The 23299-nt window shown below is 38.0% G+C and overlaps 1 protein-coding gene across 1 annotated transcript in view; it reads left to right on the top strand.

Moving 5' to 3' along the window:
- Positions 1 to 20436, top strand: part of LOC111157668 (dickkopf WNT signaling pathway inhibitor 2) — a 99243-nt gene extending 78807 nt beyond the window's left edge. Inside the window, exons 2-4 of the mRNA XM_022519287.1 lie at positions 15881 to 16031; positions 17226 to 17381; positions 20032 to 20436. Of these exons, the coding sequence (XP_022374995.1) occupies positions 15881 to 16031; positions 17226 to 17381; positions 20032 to 20282 (558 nt within the window). The 3' untranslated portion in view covers positions 20283 to 20436. The remainder of the gene's footprint in view (positions 1 to 15880; positions 16032 to 17225; positions 17382 to 20031) is intronic.
- The last annotated feature ends 2863 nt before the right edge of the window (positions 20437 to 23299 follow it).

Here is a 23299-nt window from a genome sequence, read left to right on the forward strand (position 1 = left end):
GTGTGCTCCCTGAAAAGATGGCCTGAGAATGTATTATTACCACCTGGGTGTGACCAGCCACATGAGCAATGGCTTGTGTCTGCCCTCTGTGATTCTCTTACGGGCAGGAACCACATCTTATGTATCTTTTTTTTTTTTTTAAGATTTTATTTATTTATTTGACAGATAGAGATCACAAGTAGGCAGAGAGGCAGGCAGAGAGAGAAGAGGAAGCAGGCTCCCTGCCGAGCGGAGAGCCCGATGTGGGGCTCGATCCCAGGACCCTGGGATCATGACCTGAGCCGAAGGCAGAGGCTTTAACCCGCTGGGCCACCCAGGTGCCCCCATCTTATGTATCTTTAACCCCCTAAGGTGCCTACATTAGCAGCCCGGTAGTAAATACTCAATGGATGGCGATGGCCTGGAATGGATGATTTCCTGTGAGCTCCCGGGTTAATTTTCACTCTGGAGACTGGAATGTCAGAGTGGGAGCACTCATTCATGAATACAATGAATGCAGAGCCACCTCCACTTAGTAAATTGTGAATAGTCCAGTTCAGGGAAGCTCAGAAGTTTATTCACGCTATCAGGGGTCTTGGTAGCCTGATGCAGCCTTATCAGAGGTTGCCTTTTCAGCCTCGACAAGGTAAAGTTGGAAGCAGGAGGAGAGAATTTTGACTCCATGTTGTCAGGATGCTGTCTGTGCTCTCTGTGTGGAACCAAGGGATTTCAGATGGTGCCTGGAGTTGGCTGCTCCGTGAAGATTAGATTTAGAGTTCTGCCTAGTTTACAGGAATTCTTAGTTTTTTTCCCTACTAGAAATTTCAAATGTCGACAAAAGTAGAGAGAATAGTATGAATGACTCTCCCCATGTGCTCATCCTGGAGTCCAGTTGTTTTAAACTCATGCATAATCTCACTTCATCCTCACTGTCCAACTCATCTCCACTTTCTGCAAGGCATTTAAAAATAAATCCTATATACGATATTATTTATCCACAAATATTTCAGTTGTTTCTTTAAAGAATTAAAAAAAATTTTTTTTAAATTTACTTTAGAGAGAGAGAAAGCAGGGGTGGAGGGGGAGGGGTAGAAGGACAAGGAGAGATAGAATCCCAAGCAGACTCCCTGCTGAGTGTGGAGCCCAACACAGGGCCTGATCTAATGACCCTGAGATCATTACCTGAGCCAAAATCAAGAGTCAGCCACTTAACCGACTGAGCCCCTCAGGCGCCCCAAGAGAAAAGAAATTTTTAAAAATAAGTGCAATACTATTATTAGAACTAAAAATTAACAACACTTCCTTATAATCATGAAATATCCAGTTAATAGAATTCTCAAGTGCTTACAATTTTGGAACTTATCAAGAAGTGATTACCATCAAAATTTGTGATTTGTAATGAAGAATGGTCTTCATTCATTTATAAAGGGACATACCAATCAAGTACCTAGGCAAATTGTGAAATCATTTGGGTGGAAAGCACATCTGCAAAATATTTGTAGTTTCCAGGAGCCTGTTATTTTTAGGGTCTCACGAAAATATGTGCAGTTTGTAGAGTAGCTCTAGCCACTGTGGCATCTGTTAGCAGGAGGAGTGTTTTTGGCTGGTCAGATGGTGGATTTAAGGCTCCACGGCTGGGCTGAGGTTATGTGGAGAGTTACTGAACTTTAGTGAGAAATGCGAAAAGCTCATCCTCACCACACCCAGGTTATGCACCCAAATTCCCAGACAATTTTTGTCTTATTTTCGGCAAAGTCTGTCCTCAATGAAAACCATACAGCTCTATCACTGGAAACACATTTTTGCCTTTGATCGGGTATTGGTTGAGGACTCCGCAGCGAACTAGGCACACAGCAGGACATAGATGTGCATTATTACCCCATCTCTGTACATCCAAACATGTTTATCTAACAGTGGAAAGATCGCCCTGCAGATAATACCAGAACAGAACACATGGATGTAAAATAAAATTCTCCCTAGAGTTCTCCAAACACATGTTGGCAGTTGTGACAGAGAGAACTAATTTGTTAATACTTAAGGAGTTTGCTACTTTGAAGACAAATAGCTCTATGTATGATTATTGTTAAATATTGATATTAATTATTATTCTATAATCAGTAACTGGCTGATTACTGTTTTAACTGATTCATTCTATGAAACTGCGTTTCAAAGAGCTGTGATTTCTTTTTGGAAGGTTTCCAGAAAGCAGAACTGGACTTTTTAGCAAATTTGCTGTTAGTTATTAATGTGTCTCTGTAAGGAAGGCATCCTAATGTTTCTTGGAATCATCATTTGCAAGTTGTAAACAGTTTTCAATGTACCATTTACAAAACCATAGCTCCAACCCTCGTTACTATGGGATGAGCAGTCTTACTTCAAGAGCTTATTCTTGACTTTTCCAGACCATCCTGTTTAAAATCCCAGGCAGAATTTGATCAGCGTGTATTAGGCAGTGCTGTGCTCAAGGAGAGGAGATGAAAAGCAGCACATGACCAGATCCTTATGCTTTTGATCTGCCCTCAGAAAGAGCCTGGCTAGTGCACTGGGTTTTGTAATAAAAATCACTTCATCCAATGTTAATGCGGAAACAACTTGACTTGCTTGTGTGAATGAAGTTCTGGTGATCTCATTTAAACCCAGGAAATGTTATAGTCAGCCCATAATCCATCCTGTCTGATACCTGCTGTGCCCAGGTGTGGCTATGTCTTTCCTCTTTCTATGGAATAAGGGGATCCAATCACTCTAGTCTCTAGACTGGGAAGCTAAACTGTACAGGAGTCATATAGAGACTCAGCTTTTTAAAATACACAGTGATATCCCTGCCTAGACTCAAAACATGTAGCAAACATCTAATCTAGAAAATTTAACCTAGAAAGTAGAGTTTTTATTTCTTACCTCTTTGTCCAAGCAATAGGCCCATCTCATGGTCTTATGAATACCAAATACGCACCTAGCTTAGGCTGAATAAAGGCCTTCATAAATTTCTTTAAGTTTTTAAATTTGGGAGTGGGTGTGAAAAGTGTACAGGTGTCTCTAAAATTCTAATGTGTGGGACACAATGAAGGGAGCTGGATGGGTTTGTATAAGAACTATAGACATGATTTGAAATGAATTTGGTTAAAGTCTAGAAGCATTGTCCATGACTTCTGGTAAAAATTGACATGCTCATGAGACTTAACTAATGTAACATGGCTGGTGAGAACCTTGTTTCCTCAATTTGTTTAAGATCATAAACAAGTCAGAAATCCAATAAATACCTTGGTGGGGCATTCCATGAGGCACACACTTGGAAAAATTGCTTTCATTGTTATGTACTGGTTGCTATATTGCTGTGACTAAGGTGTATCAAGAGACGGAATCCACTTAGCATTCCACCTGTGTACCTCCAACATGTTGAAAGGAAGCTGTCATGAGCTACTCTCTCATCTTCTTCCTTCTTTGCAATAATATGTCATAAAGGTGGGGTTAACTACGCAAACTATCAAATATGATCCAACAATGAGAAAAATAGTAAGAGCGAAAGGCAAAGAAAAGTTAGGAAGAAACATCTAGGATGGATTGTCACCAGCTTTATCTGATCCTCAGAAGTGCTGAGTCATAGTTTCCACACCACCAATAGGCTTAAACAATTGCTTGAGGACAATTAGGAAAGAGGTGAGATCCAGAGTGAGTGCTGTGAAGGACCAGTAGGTTAGCATGATGGTTCTGGCAGAGACCATTGATACCACTTAGAAATGAAAGAGCCTACTTTTCATTTTAGATAATTTACATGTGAAAAATATCTACAGGAATGTAATATAAAGAAGATGTCTGATTGTACTTGAAAATGTAAATCTGAGGCTTCACATAAAATATAAAGCCAAGTCACTGGCTGGAAAATTACTTATCAACCAACCTCCTTTCTTCTGAAACACATATGATGTCCTTAGGGATACAGTGCTAGATGAGAAATGGTTTATGTAGAATGTAGCTGATTTTTAAAAATCCATCTCAAAATATATACCAAAAACTCACCATGTAATTTCCAAGTTTTTGTAGTTTTTTTTTTTTTTTTTTTTACCATCTTTTGATGGGTACTTATGTGAGCATTTTTGTCAATTTGTGGTACAAATTTCCAAACAGTTTTACAACAAAACCTCATTGATTAATTCATTACTAGGCAAAATGCAGACTGCTGTTATTCCAGGCACAATGTGACCACTGAGGATACAGAGGTGAAAGATGATTTCTGTAATCAAAGAATATGAAGAAGGCAGAGGAAGAACAGAGCATAGTCTATATCATGGTATAGATAAGCATGAGGTGTTAACAGGGAGCAGATAAAATGAAACACCCAAATCAGCTGGACGTGAGGAGCCAGCCCAGGTTTTCCCAAAGTAAAGTTACTTGATATAGTCTCTTAAGAGTGAGTTGGATTTATTTGGATGTGAAGTAAATGGAGGAAAGGTATTCTTGGCAGAAAAAAAAGAAATGTGTGCAAATGCCTAGTCCTCAGGGAGTATGGCTAACGGATGTGCAAGTAGCCCCATATAGCTGGCATGTGTAATGCAAATGCTGGGAAGGGAGATGGGGATCATATGTCATGGTAAGAACAAAAATGTTTTCTGTTCATCTTTATTGTGACACAGCTGCCTCCTTCAGTTCAAACAAACAAACAGGACAGATTTCAGATAGTATTCCAAACATAGTTCTGGAAACTTCTTAGCATTGTATGGGAGGGAAAACAAAATTTAAGAAAAGTATAGGATTACAGATCAATCCTAGCAAAATTGTCTAAAAACTCTATTAGCCATTGGGCTAATGATTTCTATTCCATTTGTTCACCTAGACTTCTGACAAGCCAATAGCACTGGGATTGTGCTGAGGTGGTACAGCTCTCCCCCTGGTCCTCAGGGCCAGGTGTGTTGCGGGGGTGGTCCTCCCTTTCCTAGTTGTGCTCCACTTCTCTTTCCCACCCTCCCTCCCCTGTCTCACATTTTAAAGCCCCGTATTTTCCACAGAGTATGGAATGTGAGTCAGACACAGAGGTGTTAAAAAGCGTCCAATGCCAGTTCATCTGGGGATTCATAGTAATGAACAAGGGCCAACAAAGGAAGCAGCAGAAATACAGAGGGGCATACTCGTTGCACAGGCTAGAAGGACAGAGGGATGGAGGGGACGTGACTTAAAACTGGAGACAGGATTTCATTTTTTTCCATCTAGTTACAAATCATCTGACCTCCCTTGCACTGTGGAGAATGTGCTGGTCACCACAGCAAAGCAGATGTATGGGATGTGGGTGGCGTGGGGGACCAACGTCTTCAATATGTTTTCTTTGGGATTACTAACACATTGAATATGTCATCACAAGATGTACCACATTTCTGAGGCTGAGATTTGAACACTAGGGTCACACAAACCAAAGAATCTGTCATCTGGCCTATAATTTCCTCCCTTTCCAACCCTGTAACAAAGCATTTAAATAGAATTTTTCGATAGAAGTAGATTATACACCAATGAGTGATGTCTTTATGCCACGCTGTTTGCTTGAATAAGTTCCTTTGTCCTTTTGTGCTGACCTTCTCTTCCTTCTTCCACACAATAAGAATTTAAAGTAGTTCATGGGGGTAGAAGGCTGGTAAGTAAGACCACGTGTGTATTGAGATATGGATTTTTTTTTTTGGAAAAGCATTTTATTTTAATAAACAACATGTGGTCACCTAATTGCTATTAGCAGACCCTAAAAATAAAAGTACTCTCCAAGCTGGGGCTTTTGAACCCAATCATCTTGCAAATGTCTGAAATAAATGAGTAGCCTTAGCTATTGTAATTTCATCCATCAGGAAGTCAGGCAACTATTCTACCCAGATGCTTTAACCCTTCTGTTATGTTAGAGACCCTGGAGACTGGTTCCAACTCTCTCCAACACAGTTTGCCCTGAACTTTGGAGCTCAGAAATGATGATATGAGTCTATTTAGTGTGCTCCTCTTGTGAATTTCTATGTGAGGCCTGTCCCATCAACTGAACACTCCATAAAACTAAAAATGAAACCTGGGCATGGGGCACAGATTCTTAACCTGTTTTATAGGCTATATAAATATTAGCTCGAGATAACTAGAGAAGGACTCAAGCTGGGAAATGGGAAAGAATTGGGATGGGAAAATAATGGATTAAATGACTTCCATTCCTTTCTCTTAGTAACAGATAAGTTGGCTTATCCAAAGCTCAGGAGTTAGAGTCCTTCCCCCGGCTGCATATGTAACTTGTATTTAGTCCCTCCATATGTCACTAGTGTGTCATGTCCTAATGATTCCAGTCCAAGAGACTTCACACATTGACTATTTATTTTCTTCCAAATGGCAGAGGCAGAAATAGATGAGTTATTTAGGCAGGATTCTTGTTAAATTTGTGAACCACCTCTGCATTCTACTTTTTCCCCTTTCTTTTTCAATAATTTTTTAAAGATTTTTTTCATTTATTTGTGAGTGAGAGAGAGCATGTGCAAGTGCATGGATTGGGGAGGGGGGCAGAGAGAGAGGAAGAGGGAGAAGCAAACTCCCAGCTGAGCTAGGAGCCTGATGCAGGGCAATCCCAGGACTCTGGAATCATGATCTGAGCTGAAGGCAGATGCTTAACAGACTGAGCCACCTGGGCGCCCCTGGATCCCACTTTTTTAATCAAAATATTTTTAGTCAAGTCGATCTTTGTGTCTGTCATGATTTAGTAAAGCTCTTGCTCCAACCCTCTGGAGAATCATGTTGGGCCATGCTTCTTCTCAAGTCCTTGCTTCTCTTCCCAGCACACCTTGAGGGAAATAATGCTGCCTGCCTTCTTGTTCATGACTCTAAATTTGAATGGTAATGTTTTATATTTTCAAGCAATATTTATACAGAACTTAAAATAGTTCTTAATTAAGAACTGAGTATTTTCACCACAAATGGATATTGAGAATTATATTTTGTTGTGACTTTTCCATCTTCCCAACCATAAAAGAATGAGCTTTTCAATTTTATTAGCTTCTATCAACTGTTTCCTCAAAATCAGAATACAATGCAGCAAGTGGCCATTTGATTATTAGTCTAGCCTAATTCCTAGTGGAGATGGAAGAGAATTAAATGAGATTGGAGAAGTATATAGTTTGATGTTCTATACTAAATGAATAACTTTACTTCAATTAAGTAATTGAATATACTTCAATTAAGTAATTATTGGAACAATGGATTGTTTATGTATAATTTAAACATATTAATAGTCTGATTCTGCTAATAAGGTGATGTCAATAAAACAAAACGAAAATTTTTAATTAGGAAACTTCAGTCTGGATTCTTGATACTCTTTTTTTTTTTTTGATTTTATTTATTTGTTTGACAGACAGAGATCACAAGTAGGCAGAGAAGCAGACAGAGAGAGGTGGAAGCAGGCTCCCTGCAGAGCACAGAGCCCGATGTGGGGCTCGATCCCAGGACACTAGGACCATGACCTGAGCCGAAGGCAGAGGCTTTAACCCACTGAGCCACCCAGGTGCCCCTGGATTTTTGATACTCTTGCAAGAAATTTTGCCTCTAGGAAACCCAAGTTCTTCCAAACCTTCCTACTACAAAAACTATGAAACATAAATTAGCAAGGAATAAGAAACTTTATCCTGAATCTCATGAGATTAGTTCTTTTAAAAATTATATTAATTTTCATAGATAATATAGGCATCTAGTGCAAATTAGAAAATGTTTAAAGGACTTCACATGGAAACTAAAATTTTCCTCTTTTCGCAGTTCTCTGTCCTAGCTTCCCATGGGTAAATTCTGCTATACATTTCTTGGGTTTTCTGAAGTAATACATTGGATAACTTTTGTACACACACACACAAACATGTATGTGTGTGTATATATACACACACACTCACACACTCATTAACCTATATCTTCACTGGATTTTTATTCTCTTTTATAAACCATGATATTACAAGTGAAAAATGGCTCAAACTCATGTAACATCTAAAATTCCCAAGTGTTTACACTTGGGCTCAGAAATAGTTACTAACACAGACCTATTCTGTAATTGTAAGGAAGGTCTTTCATAAACAACAATTTGAAAGTATGTTAAGTTTTCATAACTACCTGAACATCAGTATTTGAATTTTGAATATGACTTTTCATGGGAAAGGGACTTTGATGCGCTACAAGAAATAGGAAATAAAAACACACATCATCTATTTATCATACTTGATATGGGGAGGAAAAGTACTTGTTTTGTAAAGATCCACAGGATACAAGATGCAAAGAAAACTGCAAAGCTGTGTATTGCCAACAAGACACAGGTGTATACCACATGAGGCTATGAAACAATCCAGCCAAAATGCATGTGTTGACAGCTCTGAGGCTACACTTTGTTTCTCCCAAAGTGCACTGCTGTGTTTGTTATGTGTTACTTTATTTTTCCATATAGTTTCAGAAATTCTCAAGCCTATCCCTAAGCACAGTGGCTACGTAGTAGGAGTAAAGATGAAGCTGTCAGGAAATAGTTGTCAGTGAATCTCTTAGATTCATGTGTCAGGGAACCAATTTCCCACTTAGACTGCATCTATCTGAAAGATAATATTGAGTCCGTATCTCATATGGACCAGACATTTTCTGTATGAGATATATACAAGAGGCATCCTTAATCTTTGCAACAATTCTATAGAGCAGTATTTCCCTATCTTACCTTATCTATGATCACCAGGACAGTATTTTATTAATAATACAGACTCCTGGACCATATCCAGTTCTACAAAATTAGAGTCTCTGTGAGAAGGAGTCTGTGAGTAAGTAGTTTTTAAAGAAACCCCGTGAGATTTTAAAGATTAGGTAAGTAGGGAAACACTGCTGAAGGTAGGAATGATATCAGTCTTATTAAGGAGGAAACTGAGACTCTGTTAAGTATCTTACAACAATGAATAATTCAAACAGCAGTATGACTCCAAAATTCTTCCTACCACGTTACCTTTCTGAAGGTCATGAGGTCAGGAAAATGTGTAATGCTACACTGAAAATTTTATATTGTAGACATTCAATCCTGGATTTGGAAAAAAAAAAAAAAACTTGAAATTGTGTGGCTTCTTCCTCTGCTTTGGTTAGAGCAATTATACTCCACCAATAGCCAAATTACAAAAGTCTTTATAATTATATGTGGAGGATAAAGGGCTCTAAGAATTGCTGCAAAAACACTCCCAAGATGCTGCTTTTTGAACATGGAACAGAAGTGTTTTTGTCCTGTCTATTCCAAATGAGGGGAAAATGGGTCAAAAACAGGGGGGAAAAATCAGGCAAACTAGAAGGTGTTGATTTCTCTAGATGCTGAGACTGTGTGGAAAGGGTTGGCTTTGCCCATTGCCCCATGATCAATAGCAACAATGTACATGTTACAGTTGAGAATGTGTTCTGTGTTCAAAGTAGAGAATTCCCAGGAATCTCCTTGCAGCTTAATGAGATACAGAGAACAAGGCAGAGAAACCCAAGTTAGGGAGGACCTTGCCTTGATTTCATAGAATTATTGTTTCTTAGGATTTCAGTGAGGCTCTCTGAATACACTGGGGAAGTTAATGGACCACTGGCAGAGATCCATCTTTCCTAACTTATGATCCAGGCAGCATTAGCAGAATTCTCTCAGCTCTGGACTTCCATGTCAAAAACCAAATATCTAACAACCCCAGCCCTAAAATGAATATGTGGAAAAGGTACTCAAAGGTTTTCCATGGTGTGCACAGCATGAATTGTTTTCAGGAAATCAATTTTCATATCCTTAACTCCCATGATTTTTTTTTTTAAGTTGTCTGGGAATGTGCCTGTGTTTACAATAATTTTTTTGCCATTTTATGTGGAAAAAAAGGCAAAATCGTCATGCATTCCAAATCTTGATATACTGCATTAACCAGCAGTATAAAACCTATTATAGATGACAGACTAAAGTAAAATTTGCAGTTTTGGTTTTAACAAAGATGTTCTTAATGGTTGATTAGGATATCCTAAACACACCTTTCCTTGTTTTGTCATTAATTCTTTAAAAGTGAAGCTTGGTCCTGGCTGGAAAATTCTGGATACAGAGTATTTAAAAATAGTTGTGATGACTTATATATTTTAAGAGTTAACTAGACGTTTTCTAAAACCAACTTTCTCTAAGAAAAATATCCATGGTTGTGTTGTGACTTATTTTAGGATCAGTATGCATTAATCAATCAGGTAGGTAAAAGCTATTTTTTTTGAATCATGTCAAATTACTGTGAATTTCACCTTATAAACATATTCATAAAACAAACTAAAATTATGCTGAAAAATTTTACATGTCAAATGTGTGAGATGTACTATTTTAAATGTACTATTTTAGGGATGGTGCAGGGAAGATGTTTATAGATCACAGAACTGGTTGTGTCTGGATTGCAGCTGGTATTCAATAAATAAATAAATAAATGTTCAATAAATAAATCCAATAAATAAATAGTTATTGGATATTGAATGAATACCCAGACAGCCACCTTAATGAACCCATGGCACATATCTGGAACATCATGAAATATCTGAACTTCTTCCGTCCAGTTTAATGAAGCTCAATCCTCCTGGCCTTATGTTCAGGAATCCTCAAAGATACACCCTAGAGGTAATTGTGGACAAAGAGAAAGATCCCATGGCACAGCCTTTGGCATGTAGTATACAACCACACATTAGCCAGATTGAGTTCTACGTCCCCGCACCTCTGGAAGCTGCAGTCTTAAGGTTTGACTTTGAAATCACTACCTTAAAGGATAGCAAACCTTGGTATACATTGAAACAGAGAACTATCATGTGGAACGTCAGAGCAAGAGAAGTTAATCTTTTCTTTAAGGACCTAGGGGAAGCCAGTCTGATGGCATCAATTTCCCAATAATTGTCAACCTTCTGCTATCTTCTCTTTGAGACCCCAGACATTCTACTCCCCAATCCTTTGCAGCTACCTCCTTCTATCTACTCGCCCCAAATGTTTTTCATTGCCACAGCTGGGTCGTCCCCCTGCAGGCTTTCTTCTGCCTGCCCAGCTGATGATGTTTTTCTGGCTCCAGAAAACTTCCGATTGTTACAAACAGTGCTTGCGGGGACAAAGGATTGTCCCGATTAAAACAATAACAACAAAACTAGGACGGTCTTGCAAGAATCCGGATGGGTGGCCAGCCCACATGAACACTATGTGATGTCTCTCTCTCTCTTTTTTTTTCTCCCCATCATTAAACAGGAACAAGGTCATTATTTTGAAAACTCAGGAGCTACACTAAGGTTTTAGTTGTGACCAAAATTTTGTTCAGTAGCTGGTACTGCTGAGATCCCTAAAACACTTTTTTTCTGTGTCATTATTCTTAGGGGTCTGATTCCGTCATCGTCACATCTGTATGTTTAAAGGGATGGGTAGCCCTGAAAAATTAGAATAAATTTCACCCCGAATCTTAATCTCAAATTAGCAGGTCTTTTTCTCCCTGCAGTTTTGAGAATAATCGAAAAAAAAAAGGGGGGGGGAGCTCAATTAGTTCAAATAAGATGGAGTTACATTTCATTTTATTTCATTCTTTAGAATATTATTTAATTATCACTAATTGCGTGATGGGCCTTTACTTGTAATTCTGATTACATTGAGTTTAAGGGGACACAAATCTGTTGTCGAGAAATGAAATGAGAAAATGTTTTTTACGGTGTTTCCCGTGTTGCCCGCCGTACTCTCTCTCTCTATGCCACAGCTGCACCAGGACGTGTTGTTGGTATTTGCAGGCTTCTAGAGAGAGAAGTGGCCAAGTTTACTTTTCTCTTCTCCGAATTTGGCGCACAGTTCAGCACTGAAAATCCCTTATCTATGTGTGGTTCAGACTGTCACGAGATCGTTCTCTTCATCACCATACCTTGTAGGGAGGCCAGAGAGCCAGGGCAGGACCCTGAATCCCCAAGTTCTCTGCTTCTGAGCACATAGTACTTACCCTCAGAAGTTACTTGTGCTCTCTTTATTTCATTGCTAGAATTTTAAATAATGATTCAGCATTAGCACAGAGGAACAGATAGAAAAAAAATATCCTTTATACGAAAAAGAAATGCTCATGTTTGGTGGACTTTATTTTTAAGCTGTGTCCAATGCATTCACTCTTTTTTTAGTTCATGTCTAACTAGTGTTGCTATTTACAGAAATCATTCTATTTTTAGCCTAGAAAAGGGGTTGGGCAAAACTTCTTTGTTTTTTGGCCTGATCATGGACAGCTCTCATATATTCTTAATTCATGGCCCATCATCTGCTATTATTAGGTGTCTCAAATGAACCCATGTCCTAATTGTGACTGAGGCTAAGTCATGAATGATTTTTGCGTCAAAGCAAGTATTCCTGGATGCTCATGCCGCCCAATGTCACCTTTCCTCAGACTGTTCATCTAGACAAGTCAATGAAGAACCATGCAAATTCACTATTAATAATTTCCATAGCAAGTAAAAAAATTGGTCTTCTTATTAATTTATACAAATAAGTAATAGGGAAGCATATTATTGCTTTTGTTAAATGAAAAGTTAAACTAAGATATTCAAATTCATTTTTTTTATGCCATAAAACCATCATCAGATGGGAAAAGCAGCAGGCTTTGAGGCTGAAGTAAGCAGAAAATAAAGATTTTTCTATGGGAAAGTTTCTGAATGGCACTTTTATTAATGTATACAATTCCCTTCAGTGGCCTATTAATGCCACAGTCATCACTACTTCAGAATCATCCATAACTACTTTAACCATGTGCTTCCCTCTCCCTTCTCTCTTTCTCTCTCTCTCCCTCCTTCCCGTTCTACCTCCCTTCCTCTCTTGCCTGCTATGATAGCATTTCCAGACATTTTAAGGGGGAAATGGAAGAAACTAGCAAGCTGCAGAGAACTCATCCTTGAGATGAAAATGTCTTATTTAAAGCTCTTTATTAAAAAATAATGTATTAGGCTGAAAATATGAGAACTGCTATTAATGGTTTAGATCCATATTTTCCCATGTTCTGTGTTTTGTTGCTAATGGTTATGCCAAAGGAAGCTATATGGCTGAGTAGATCTGGTTTGGGAGACAATGATTTCAGAAGGTGAAGCACGCTCCCGTCTTCTTTGCTTTCCCAAAGACCTGCTTCAATCAATTTGTCTTATCATTTACTTTATTCATATTTGAAGGCTGTTTATTGGAGCAAGGAGTTTCATAAGCATACTAGAAGCCATATAATATAAACTCGCATTTTGATTATTAAAATTTTATTTCAATAGTCAAAGAATTGCTCTCAATATTATGTCCTGGGATTGCATTTCAAGTGCAAGATCACATTAACAATAATCTTTTATCACATAAAATTCTGCATTTTTTCTGCCTGTGTCATTTCTATTTAAATTGGCTTTAAGTAAAACTACAAAAATAGCATAATAACACTGTATTTCCTCTAACATATTTTATCTCTTAGACCAACTAAGCTTTCCTCTGAAAAACTTGTGAGATTTTTACTGTGATCCCATTCAAACAGAGGACTACTATACATATTACTTTTTTGCAATATCATCTGCATCAAATATTTTCTTTTACAAAAATTATTTTATTTATTTATTTTAGAAAGAGAGAGAGAGAGTGGGGGTAGGGGCAGAGGAAGAGGGAGGGGCAGAGGAAGAGGGAGGGGCAGAGAATCTAAAGCAGACTCCATGCTGAGTGTGGAACAAATAGTGGGGCTCGATCTCTTGACCTTAAGATCATGACCTGAGCCGAAACCGAGAGTCGGATGCTCAACCAACTGAGACACCCAGGTGTGCCATGCATCAAATATTTTCCATTTCAAGCATTTGTGGGAAATTCCATTTGCCACAAACTGAGAATGGGAAGTTAATGATGTATCTTCTACAATTTTCTGCAAAATGAACTGCTATTTTTAGCAAGCAACTTGTTTGCTACCTTATAGACTATTGTTTTTATTTTATTTTTTTAGGAATGGAATTAAGTATTATTCTGTATTCAGAATCTCTTGAAGATTTGTTGTTTGTGTTGCAAATTGCTCATGATGTTTTAGGTAACACATGTGTATTTCCATTGAAAGAGCATGACCTATTTTTAAGGAAGCAAAAAAGAAAAAACTTGTAAGACATCAAATGTTTCTTGCAAAACAATTTGATGAAATAAATGTAAATGAATCAGAAACATGTGAATTGTATTTCACTTAAAATTAATGGGTTTAGCTGTGGAGGGAGTAAAGTGCTTGAGGGAAAGAGTGTGGCAAGGCGGGAAGTGACATTTGTTTTGTTTTCATCAGTCTTGGAATCTTGAAAAATGGACTAATATTCTGAATTTAACCTCATTCAGATTCTCCATTAAGCCTAATGATGGAGATCCAGAATGGGACAATAATATGAAAATTCATTTTATAACTTTATTTGGCTACAATTATAATGTAGGCATCAAACATGACCACCATATAATCCTTCAAAAGCACTTGCAACTTGAAATTTGTGATTTTCCTCTTGTAATCAAGCTGAAAGTGTTTTCTCCCATAGAATATGTAGTCTTCAACCTTACATATCAGCTTCACATTTATTTCCTCTGTTAAGCTGAAGAGGATCTGATGGAAACAAAAAGACGTGGGGACACTGAATGTAGCCACACATAGCAGAAGGGTGGGAGGCAGAAGGAAGAGAGTGTAAGAGAGGGAGAAAAAAAGGGAAAAGAAATAGACCATGCATGCAGACCTAGGTCACCAGACCTCATTTCATAAGCAAAGCACTCAAATCCCACTAATTATTTGAGAGTCGCAAGAACTTTAGCCCATAGGTTTGCCTTCATACCATTTATGCAGGCTTAAAAACAACTACATAGCTTCTTTTTACTTTTTTTATTTTTCAATTAAAAAAAAAATCCATTACTCTGAAAACAGGAAAGAACTACAAAAAGAAAAGAAAAACAACTTATAAATAAGTCTCCCTGTCAACATGCTTCAAAACATGAGGAAGTTTGATGTGTGGCATGGCAGTTCAATTTCTCAACTCCGTCTCTGCAGACAGGGACATTTTGGGTGTCCTGAACACTTCCAAGAGGCAAGGAGTACATAAGTGGAGCATGTATTTTTATTTTGGGAGATCATCTAGGGTACTGTTTAAGTAGCCTCACATGGTGAGAAATGGAGACACTGGGTCCTTTCTGTATAAATTGAAGGCGCTGTAGGCCATAGGGTTCTTTTTGTATATAAAGAGCCTTCCTTTTCATTTCCTGAGAACACAATGCCATTGGAGTTGAGCATTTCCCTTACCACTCAGAACCCCACTGCTGCTCACCTCCTGCATTGGAATAAGGACCCTGCTCCTTGATTTCTTTGTGCCAAATAGCTTGTTACCTCACACTGTTCTAGAAGTGATTCTCTGCCATGATCCTCATGGACAGAATTTGTGGAGAGTCACTCTTAATGTAATTGTTCCCTCATGAGGCAGGAGATGTGTTTTAGCTTCTAGCACAGTCCTTTGTTGTTTATTTAAACTTCTTCTTATCCAGTTTAGTAGAAGAAAAATGGAATAGTGAAGCTGTTTCACTTACACCATAAATCAGTGTCATTATTACAATTACAACTATTTCTGAGCCCCCAAAGTTATTCTTAAAAGCTCTCTACGGACTCACACAAAATATAAATCCCAGCTCCAACGTTGTGTCTTCAAAAATACTGGAATAGCATCAACTCTATCTTTGTCCCCACCAACAATCAATATTTATAGGGTCCTCGATGAAGGAAATGTCTCTATGTAGGATCCATGCTCAGACATGATTTCAATGGCACATTTCCTTTGACGAGAAACCTACTGTGATGTATTTCCCACCATGATTTCCCACACTGACTTTTCATTAAGTGTGACGGAATCTAATCTACTTTGTGTTTGGTGTTGTTGTTGCACTTTCTGACAGGCCTACCCTTGTAGCAGTGATAAGGAATGTGAAATTGGGAGATATTGCCACAGTCCCCACCAAGGATCCTCGGCCTGCATGGTGTGTCGAAGGAAAAAGAAGCGCTGCCATAGAGATGGCATGTGTTGTCCCGGGACCCGCTGCAATAATGGTAAAGATCTAGTTCAGTGTCAATAGGCCTCTTTCTTTTTATGTAGGAGGCATGTCTAGCTAATTCAACTACTTTCTCCTTAACCAGACCCCTGAAATGCAAGGAGCCTTTCCAAACTGGCAGGGATTGGATCATGGTTTAGATAGGTGTATGGTTACTTGGATTACCTCCCCAATTCTAGTTTTCCTGGGCTCTGATCTCTATTTCTACATTTTATATTCTATGGCAATCTAGGATTTGCCATGCTGAAGTGTTTTATATGAGTATCTATAAACACATAAGTGAATACATGTGAGAAGAGCAAAGAACCTGCTGTGATTTAGCAATATGGTGGTGAGTCCTTCCAGGTCCATACTTTGACTCTTATATTCAGGGTGTCTTCTTTTAAAGGCCCCACCCTGCACCACACTCATAGTGAAGGAGTGAGTGGTTCCTCCAAACAGAGACGCAGGAGTCTGTTCCTCAGCCTTTCCATAAGCATGATTTCACCCAATCTCAATGAATTTATAGGGAGACAATTCAGCAATAATGGTGAAATGACATCATCATTTCATCAATGACTCAAGGACAACACAGGATAAAACCATTAAAAAATTGCAGAAGGTGATCAGAAACATAAACGTAGTCATATAAACCAAGATAATCAGACCTCTAGCTGTATACATGCTCCTGACCTCTGGGCAGAGTCCTATTGAAAGTACCTCGGACAGGTGAAGGGAAGAAGACCTCATGCCATTAGAGATGTTTATAATGTAGAATAAGGTTATATTTTTGATGAACAAAGGAAACTGGATCCTGAAGATGGATATCTGGTCAGACATTTTAAAAGTACAAATAGCTAATATTAATTTAATACTAAGTTATTATTTTAAACACTTCACATGTATTCACAACTTAATGAAGTGTTTTTATTCCTATTTTCGCCCACAGTCACTTGGTCTTGAGAGAGATGAGATTCAAATTAAGGAAGCCTGACTTAGGTTCAGTGATTTAATTCTATTTCATATTATGTAATATGATTCAATATTATTTATGTAAATAAGAGAATAGCTGAATGAATAGAGGATAGATAGATGATAGGTAAATAGATAAATAGATAAGAGATAGTGTCATACCTCACATCAGCACAATGGCTGGATAAGCATCGGACTTTATAGAATTGAATCAGTCTAACTACTTATTCGTTATCTCCAGGCATCTGCATCCCTGTCACTGAGAGCATCTTAACCCCTCACATCCCAGCTCTGGATGGCTCCCGACATAGAGATCGAAACCATGGTCATTACTCAAACCACGACTTGGGATGGCAAAATCTAGGAAGACCACACACTAAGATGTCACACATAAAAGGTAGGAAATCTGTAACTCTATGCTTACTTTTTCTTGTTTGAAGGGAAGTAGAATTAAAATATTGATAATTCATTGCATTGGTTTTAGAAAAAAAAACAAGGAAGTTACTTTGTTGGCAAGATTTTAACTGAATTTATTAATTATTTATTATTAGGATGCTGGAGGTTTCTAAGAGCTGTTAAATTGTTAGGAATATATATTATGAGAACTGCAGCACCCCTGATCAATCATGCCATTTTCTAAACAGTCCTCCCTTTAAATGTTTGCAGTCATATGATTACATCCCTAAGCTTTTGAATCTTTTTCTCACCTTTACAGAAATTTTATTTCACTAAACAACCATGTAATACACTATTTATAGACCAACTTATCAAAAATAATTGGTTTCTAGTAGGATTATATGGTCATAAAATCCCCTTACTTGCATCAAAATATTTTGGAAGCCTAATCACTAACAGTAAAATTTGAAAGCATGTAATTATAGAACTTTACTACTAATAGTAAAACATTGAAGGCATGAAATACATCTATCTTTAAAGGAGGCTTCTTTCAAGTGTATTCTGTAGAACATCACTCCTTTAAGACATTCTGCGAATAAAATTGTGCTGTGTTCAAGAGTTTTGTAATAATGCATCTCCCAGTTTGGGAACTTTATATAATTGGTATATTGAGGGCTCTGAGAAGCCCAGCAATGAGGAAAACTGGATGAGGTTTTTAAACACTGTGTGTCCCCATATTTCTTTCTTTTTCTTTTTTTTTTAAGATTTTATTTATTTATTTGACAGAGATTACAAGTAGGCAGAGAGGCAGGTGGGGGGGACGGGGCAGAAGCAGGCTTCTGGCTGAGCAGAGAGCCCGATGTGGGACTCGATTCCAGGACCCTGGGATCATGACCTAAGCCGAAGGCAGCGGCTTAACTGACTGAGCCACCCAGGTGCCCTGTGCCCATATTTCTTGACCACAGAAACATTTCCCCACATTTTTATGTTCTGCAGAGGTAGTGTCCTATAGAATACCTGACCTATTAGTCAGATCTGGAATAGTAATGTTGACATGGATAGTGCTAAAAAGATTGACAGCTCCTCTGCAATTATCCCTTGTCTATGCTCCCTGAAGATCTATGTCTTTACCCAGTCTCCTATTTCTTTTCTTTTTTTTTTTTAAGATTTTATTTATTTATCTGACACACAGAGATCACAAGTAGGCAGAGATGCAGGCAGAGAGAGAGGAGGAAGCAGGCTCCCCACCGAGCAGAGAGCCCAATGCGGGGCTCGATCCCAGGACCCTGGGATCATGACCCGAGCCGAAGGCAGAGGCTTTAACCCACTGAGCCACTCAGGCACCCCTCAGTCTCCTATTTCTATTCCACCAAATTCACATGCATTTGTCATTACACGAGTATCCTTCCTTATTCCAATAGATGGCTATGTCACAGTACAGTTTCAAATTTACTAATAATTTTATATAGTTTTATGTGTAATTTTCTGATGGCAACTAGGAAGAACTCTTATGACAATGGCTAGTGGGTCATGTCCATTTCCCACAGTGGGACTGGTTCCTTCTGGGATGACAGATAATCCTTTAGGCCAGGATTGACACATTATGGCCTGCGTGCCAAGTCTGTCCTACTGCCTGTTTTCGTAAAACAATGTTTTGCTGGAATACAGACTTGCCGATTCATGTAGGCATTACTTATGTCTGCTTTTGTGACAGCAGAATTGAGAAGTGACAGAACATATGGCCTAAAAAGCCTAAATATATACAATCTGGCAAAAATACAGAGAAGTTTATTGACCCCTTCTTTATATAGGTGACACATCAACCCAGCTGTGATGTGTGTTTGCTCTTTGCTGACTTGGCCTTTTTTTCTGAATTAAATATCCAGATTTGTTCTTCCACATGTTTAAATGATGGGTTCTTGGTTGACTCTGGAGCTGTCTGCCCTTTCTCTACTCTGCTCTGACTCACAACTCTTTAGAGACTGAACGGTACTAGACCCCCTGTCCGGAGGGCCTTTGGGATTCCAGTCCCAGCTAGCGATTCCTGGCCCCAGATGCTGACATGACCTTTACCTTTGGATCCTCCAGTCTGAATGTGGTAGTGGCTTCCTGCTCTGTTGCTTTACCATCCTCTGATCCTTCTTAGCCCTGCAACCACCTGCATGCCTACTTCTCTGCATTAAACATCTTCCATCTTGAGTTTCTGTTCTCCTGGCTAGACACTGATGCAGGGTTTTAGGTGTCCCTGAGATTTTCAGCATTCTCCTTGAAACAGAGTTTATTTACACCTTCCAAGAAGGTATCACATTAATTTCCTTGAAAGTAGTTCTCTTTATTTATTTTTCATTCACCTCATAAACAAAAATGATCGGAGAAATATCTAAGAGCAAACCATGCCAAAGTAAAGAGAAGATGAAGCACAGTCCTAGCTCTTCATGAAACTTGATATTCAGACGGCAACTAATCAAAATAGACAATAATGGATTGACATGATTAGAGGGAGAGTCAAGTGATAGGAATCCAAGACTTCCCATCATAAATGATAACTTCATGGAAGACTGTACAAGTAAAAGTATTGTATGTACCTCTGATTGCAAAGTAGGATTTTTTCCTAGTATCATAATAATATCTTTTGGTCACCATCTCTGCAGGGCATGAAGGAGACCCCTGCCTACGATCATCAGACTGCATCGAAGGGTTTTGCTGCGCTCGCCACTTCTGGACCAAAATCTGCAAACCAGTGCTCCATCAGGGGGAAGTCTGTACCAAACAGCGCAAGAAGGGCTCTCATGGGCTGGAAATTTTCCAGCGGTGTGACTGTGCAAAGGGCCTGTCCTGTAAAGTATGGAAAGATGCCACCTATTCTTCCAAAGCCAGACTCCATGTGTGTCAGAAAATATGATCACCTCTGAGGAAAATCATCCCTAGCAGACTGTGAATCTGTGTATTTAATGCATTATAGCATGGTGAAAAATAAGATTTGGATCTCAGAAGAATGGCTCAAATAAGGAAAATGATAAGAATATAGAGATCACAGAGAGAGAAAAAAGAAAAGAGAATAAGCAGATTAGAAAGGGGTAACAAATGTAGTACAACTGATGCATTTCCATGATTCAACTTGTTCATGTAAATAATGTGCACGTTTGTGAAAATGCTATTACTGAAAAAAAAAAAAAAAGCACACAGTGAAAATTACTGATGAATACCATATGACTTTCCAAGAGTTTAGGTTGTGCTGGGGAATCAGTTTCCTTCAGATTGGTGATTGCCTATAGAAATAACCTAAAAGCCATATTTCTAATTCAAAGTTATAGTTTAACAAAATAGTCCCTTGGCATACAATAGGCTTTAACATAAAAAGCTTTGTTAAATAGGAAATGAAAGCATGGAACATAGATAATTTGCAACACAGAATCACCTTTTGGTTTGGAATGCTACTTCTATGGCTCAATGAAAGGCCTTGGTAGACAAGAAAAAAAGCAGTCAGTATTTTCCAAATAATCTCAAAATAATTGCAAGGCTTTTTTGAATGCCTTTAGGAAAAACCAAACTTACTTTGCTTTCAACTGTTTATTTACATTTTTCAAAAGTTGATTTTCACTGGTAATTCCCAAGAACCAGTATAAGACAAAACAGTCCATTCACATTCTAAAGGAATGGCATTTTACATTTTCTTGATTGTATGTGATTCCGAACTTGAGTATATTTTATTTTCCAAAGTATCCCAATTAATTGTGAATAATAAAGAGTGGAATTTCACAGATTGCAAAAAAATTTAAGATGTCCAAGATACAGAATCAACACTAACAGATTGTTATTTTTTGAAGCTTTGGCATTCCGTGTGTTTGATAGAATTAGATTGCTAAACCCATTTATTCTTTACATATGTAGCAGCACAGTCAGGAAAAGCTGAAAACAGAAACTGATCTACATTTGTGCTGCACTGAGGGACACAAAGGAAATGGACAAAACTTCGTCAAGTGCCCAGGTTTTGGCAATATGTCGATCATGTATCTGAAGCACAAACTGACTATTCATATTGGAATCCCAAGGCTGCACAACCTAAATGGAAGTTTTCCATGGGATGTGCTACCACAATATTTACTATGCAGATGAGTTCTGTGTAGGTCACTAGTTGACCTCAAAATATTTATTTTATATTTTTTGAGGTCCTAAAATAGTATGAGGAAGTCTCATGAAATAGACTCCCAGGGCAGGTAGTATCTTAAGGTTCTATTGTCCTCCATCAACTTCTAACTTGCCAATGGCACCATCTGAAATTTCTGTACCAATCTCTCTCTTTAATAGCTGGGTTTCTCTTTTTTTGTTTTTGTTTTTGTTTTTTGCCAAAGATACCATTTCTGTTTTCTGCAGCCATTGAAAGTAAAGAATATAAATGGAATAACTTGTAAAATCTACATATTGCTAACCTGTAGAAACCACAGTTCCAAATTCTTTGAAACCATTTTATTACCTTTTTTTTTAGTTTGCTCAGTTCTAAATATTTATGTCTAGAGCATAAAGCAAAAAATTATCTTAGAGTTATTACTTTTGACCTTTTCTTTTATAGACTGCAAGTCACTCCTTAATTTTCTCTTACTTAAACCCCTTCTGCAGTTTCAAATTCAAGTTTTCCCAGTAGAGATTAAATCTGAGCCTGCATGTCTATTAAGAATTTCAGCTTCCCATACACATTTACAAGGGTGATTAAGATTCACATTTTTCCACATGTCTGCTAAAACAAAAATTATAAGCTAATCTATCCAAGAACCAAAGTCTGTGCAAACAGGTTTCTATAAGCTTGGCAACATGAAAATGGAACATTTCAGTCAAACATTTCCTATATAGCAATCACATTTACAATCTGTTTTTTGCATTAGTTCCCTATGTACATCCCAAAATTATTATTTGAAGTAATTTATTTACAGGAAATGTTAATGAGATGTATTTTCTTATAGAGATATTTCTTACAGAAAGCTTTGTAGCAGAATATATTTGCAGCTATTGACTTTGTAATTTAGGTAAAATGTATAATAAGATAAAATATATTAAATTTTTCTCCTTCAAAAATGGAATTCAAATTTCCTTGTGTTTTGCTTTTGAGAAAAACTTTCACAGAATCATAGATTCTCAGAGTTCAAATGGACAATCTGATTTGACAGTTGGGGTAGGAATCCTTTGGATGACATCACCATGAGATGACCCAAGACAGTTTATTATCACTAAAGGCAGTTTATTCATGGCAGGACAGATATAATTGTTAGAAAGTTACTATTTCATTAAACTAAAATATTCCGGGCTGTGCTTTCTACCCACTTATTCCTACTTTGTGTTCTGGAACATCTTGGAACAAGGACTCTCCACAAACATCTTCAAAACACTTGAAGCCACCTAGCTTATTTCCTATAATCTTCTAGCCTGATTAAAATCTCCCCAGAGATGCCAAGATGCTTAGCATATTGGTTCATTCCCCAATGGCACAATGAAGCCATAGAATATCTTTATTTCTACATGGATACAGACTGAGTTACCTGGCCCTAAGTAAACTCACAGCTACTACCTGACAAAGTCTTTCCTCTGCTTTCTAAATACAGAGATGTCAGGAGTCTTTGATAAACAAAACTCACCAATTTTGAGACTGGGAGTGGTTGTAGAAGCCCATGTTGTATTAGAGATGTTAATGGGCTGGAAATGTGGGAAATAAACATTCTGTGACAGTGGGATGGATTAAGTGTAGCTATGGCAGCATAATGAAGCTCAAACAGTCCCATAGCTGGAGGTCAGAGTTGAAGATACCTCAAGTATTGCTGAAATAACTTCCACATTATTCTAATTAGGCACTTAAATAGTTATTCTTAAATAGTTATTCATTTCCTCAAATTGAGAACATTTGTATTTCCTAGCTACAGTGTATTTTTA

This window comes from Enhydra lutris, unplaced genomic scaffold (assembly GCF_002288905.1).
Source record: "Enhydra lutris kenyoni isolate GAN:26980312 unplaced genomic scaffold, ASM228890v2 scaffoldscaffold3, whole genome shotgun sequence".
Lineage (NCBI taxonomy): Eukaryota > Metazoa > Chordata > Mammalia > Carnivora > Mustelidae > Enhydra > Enhydra lutris.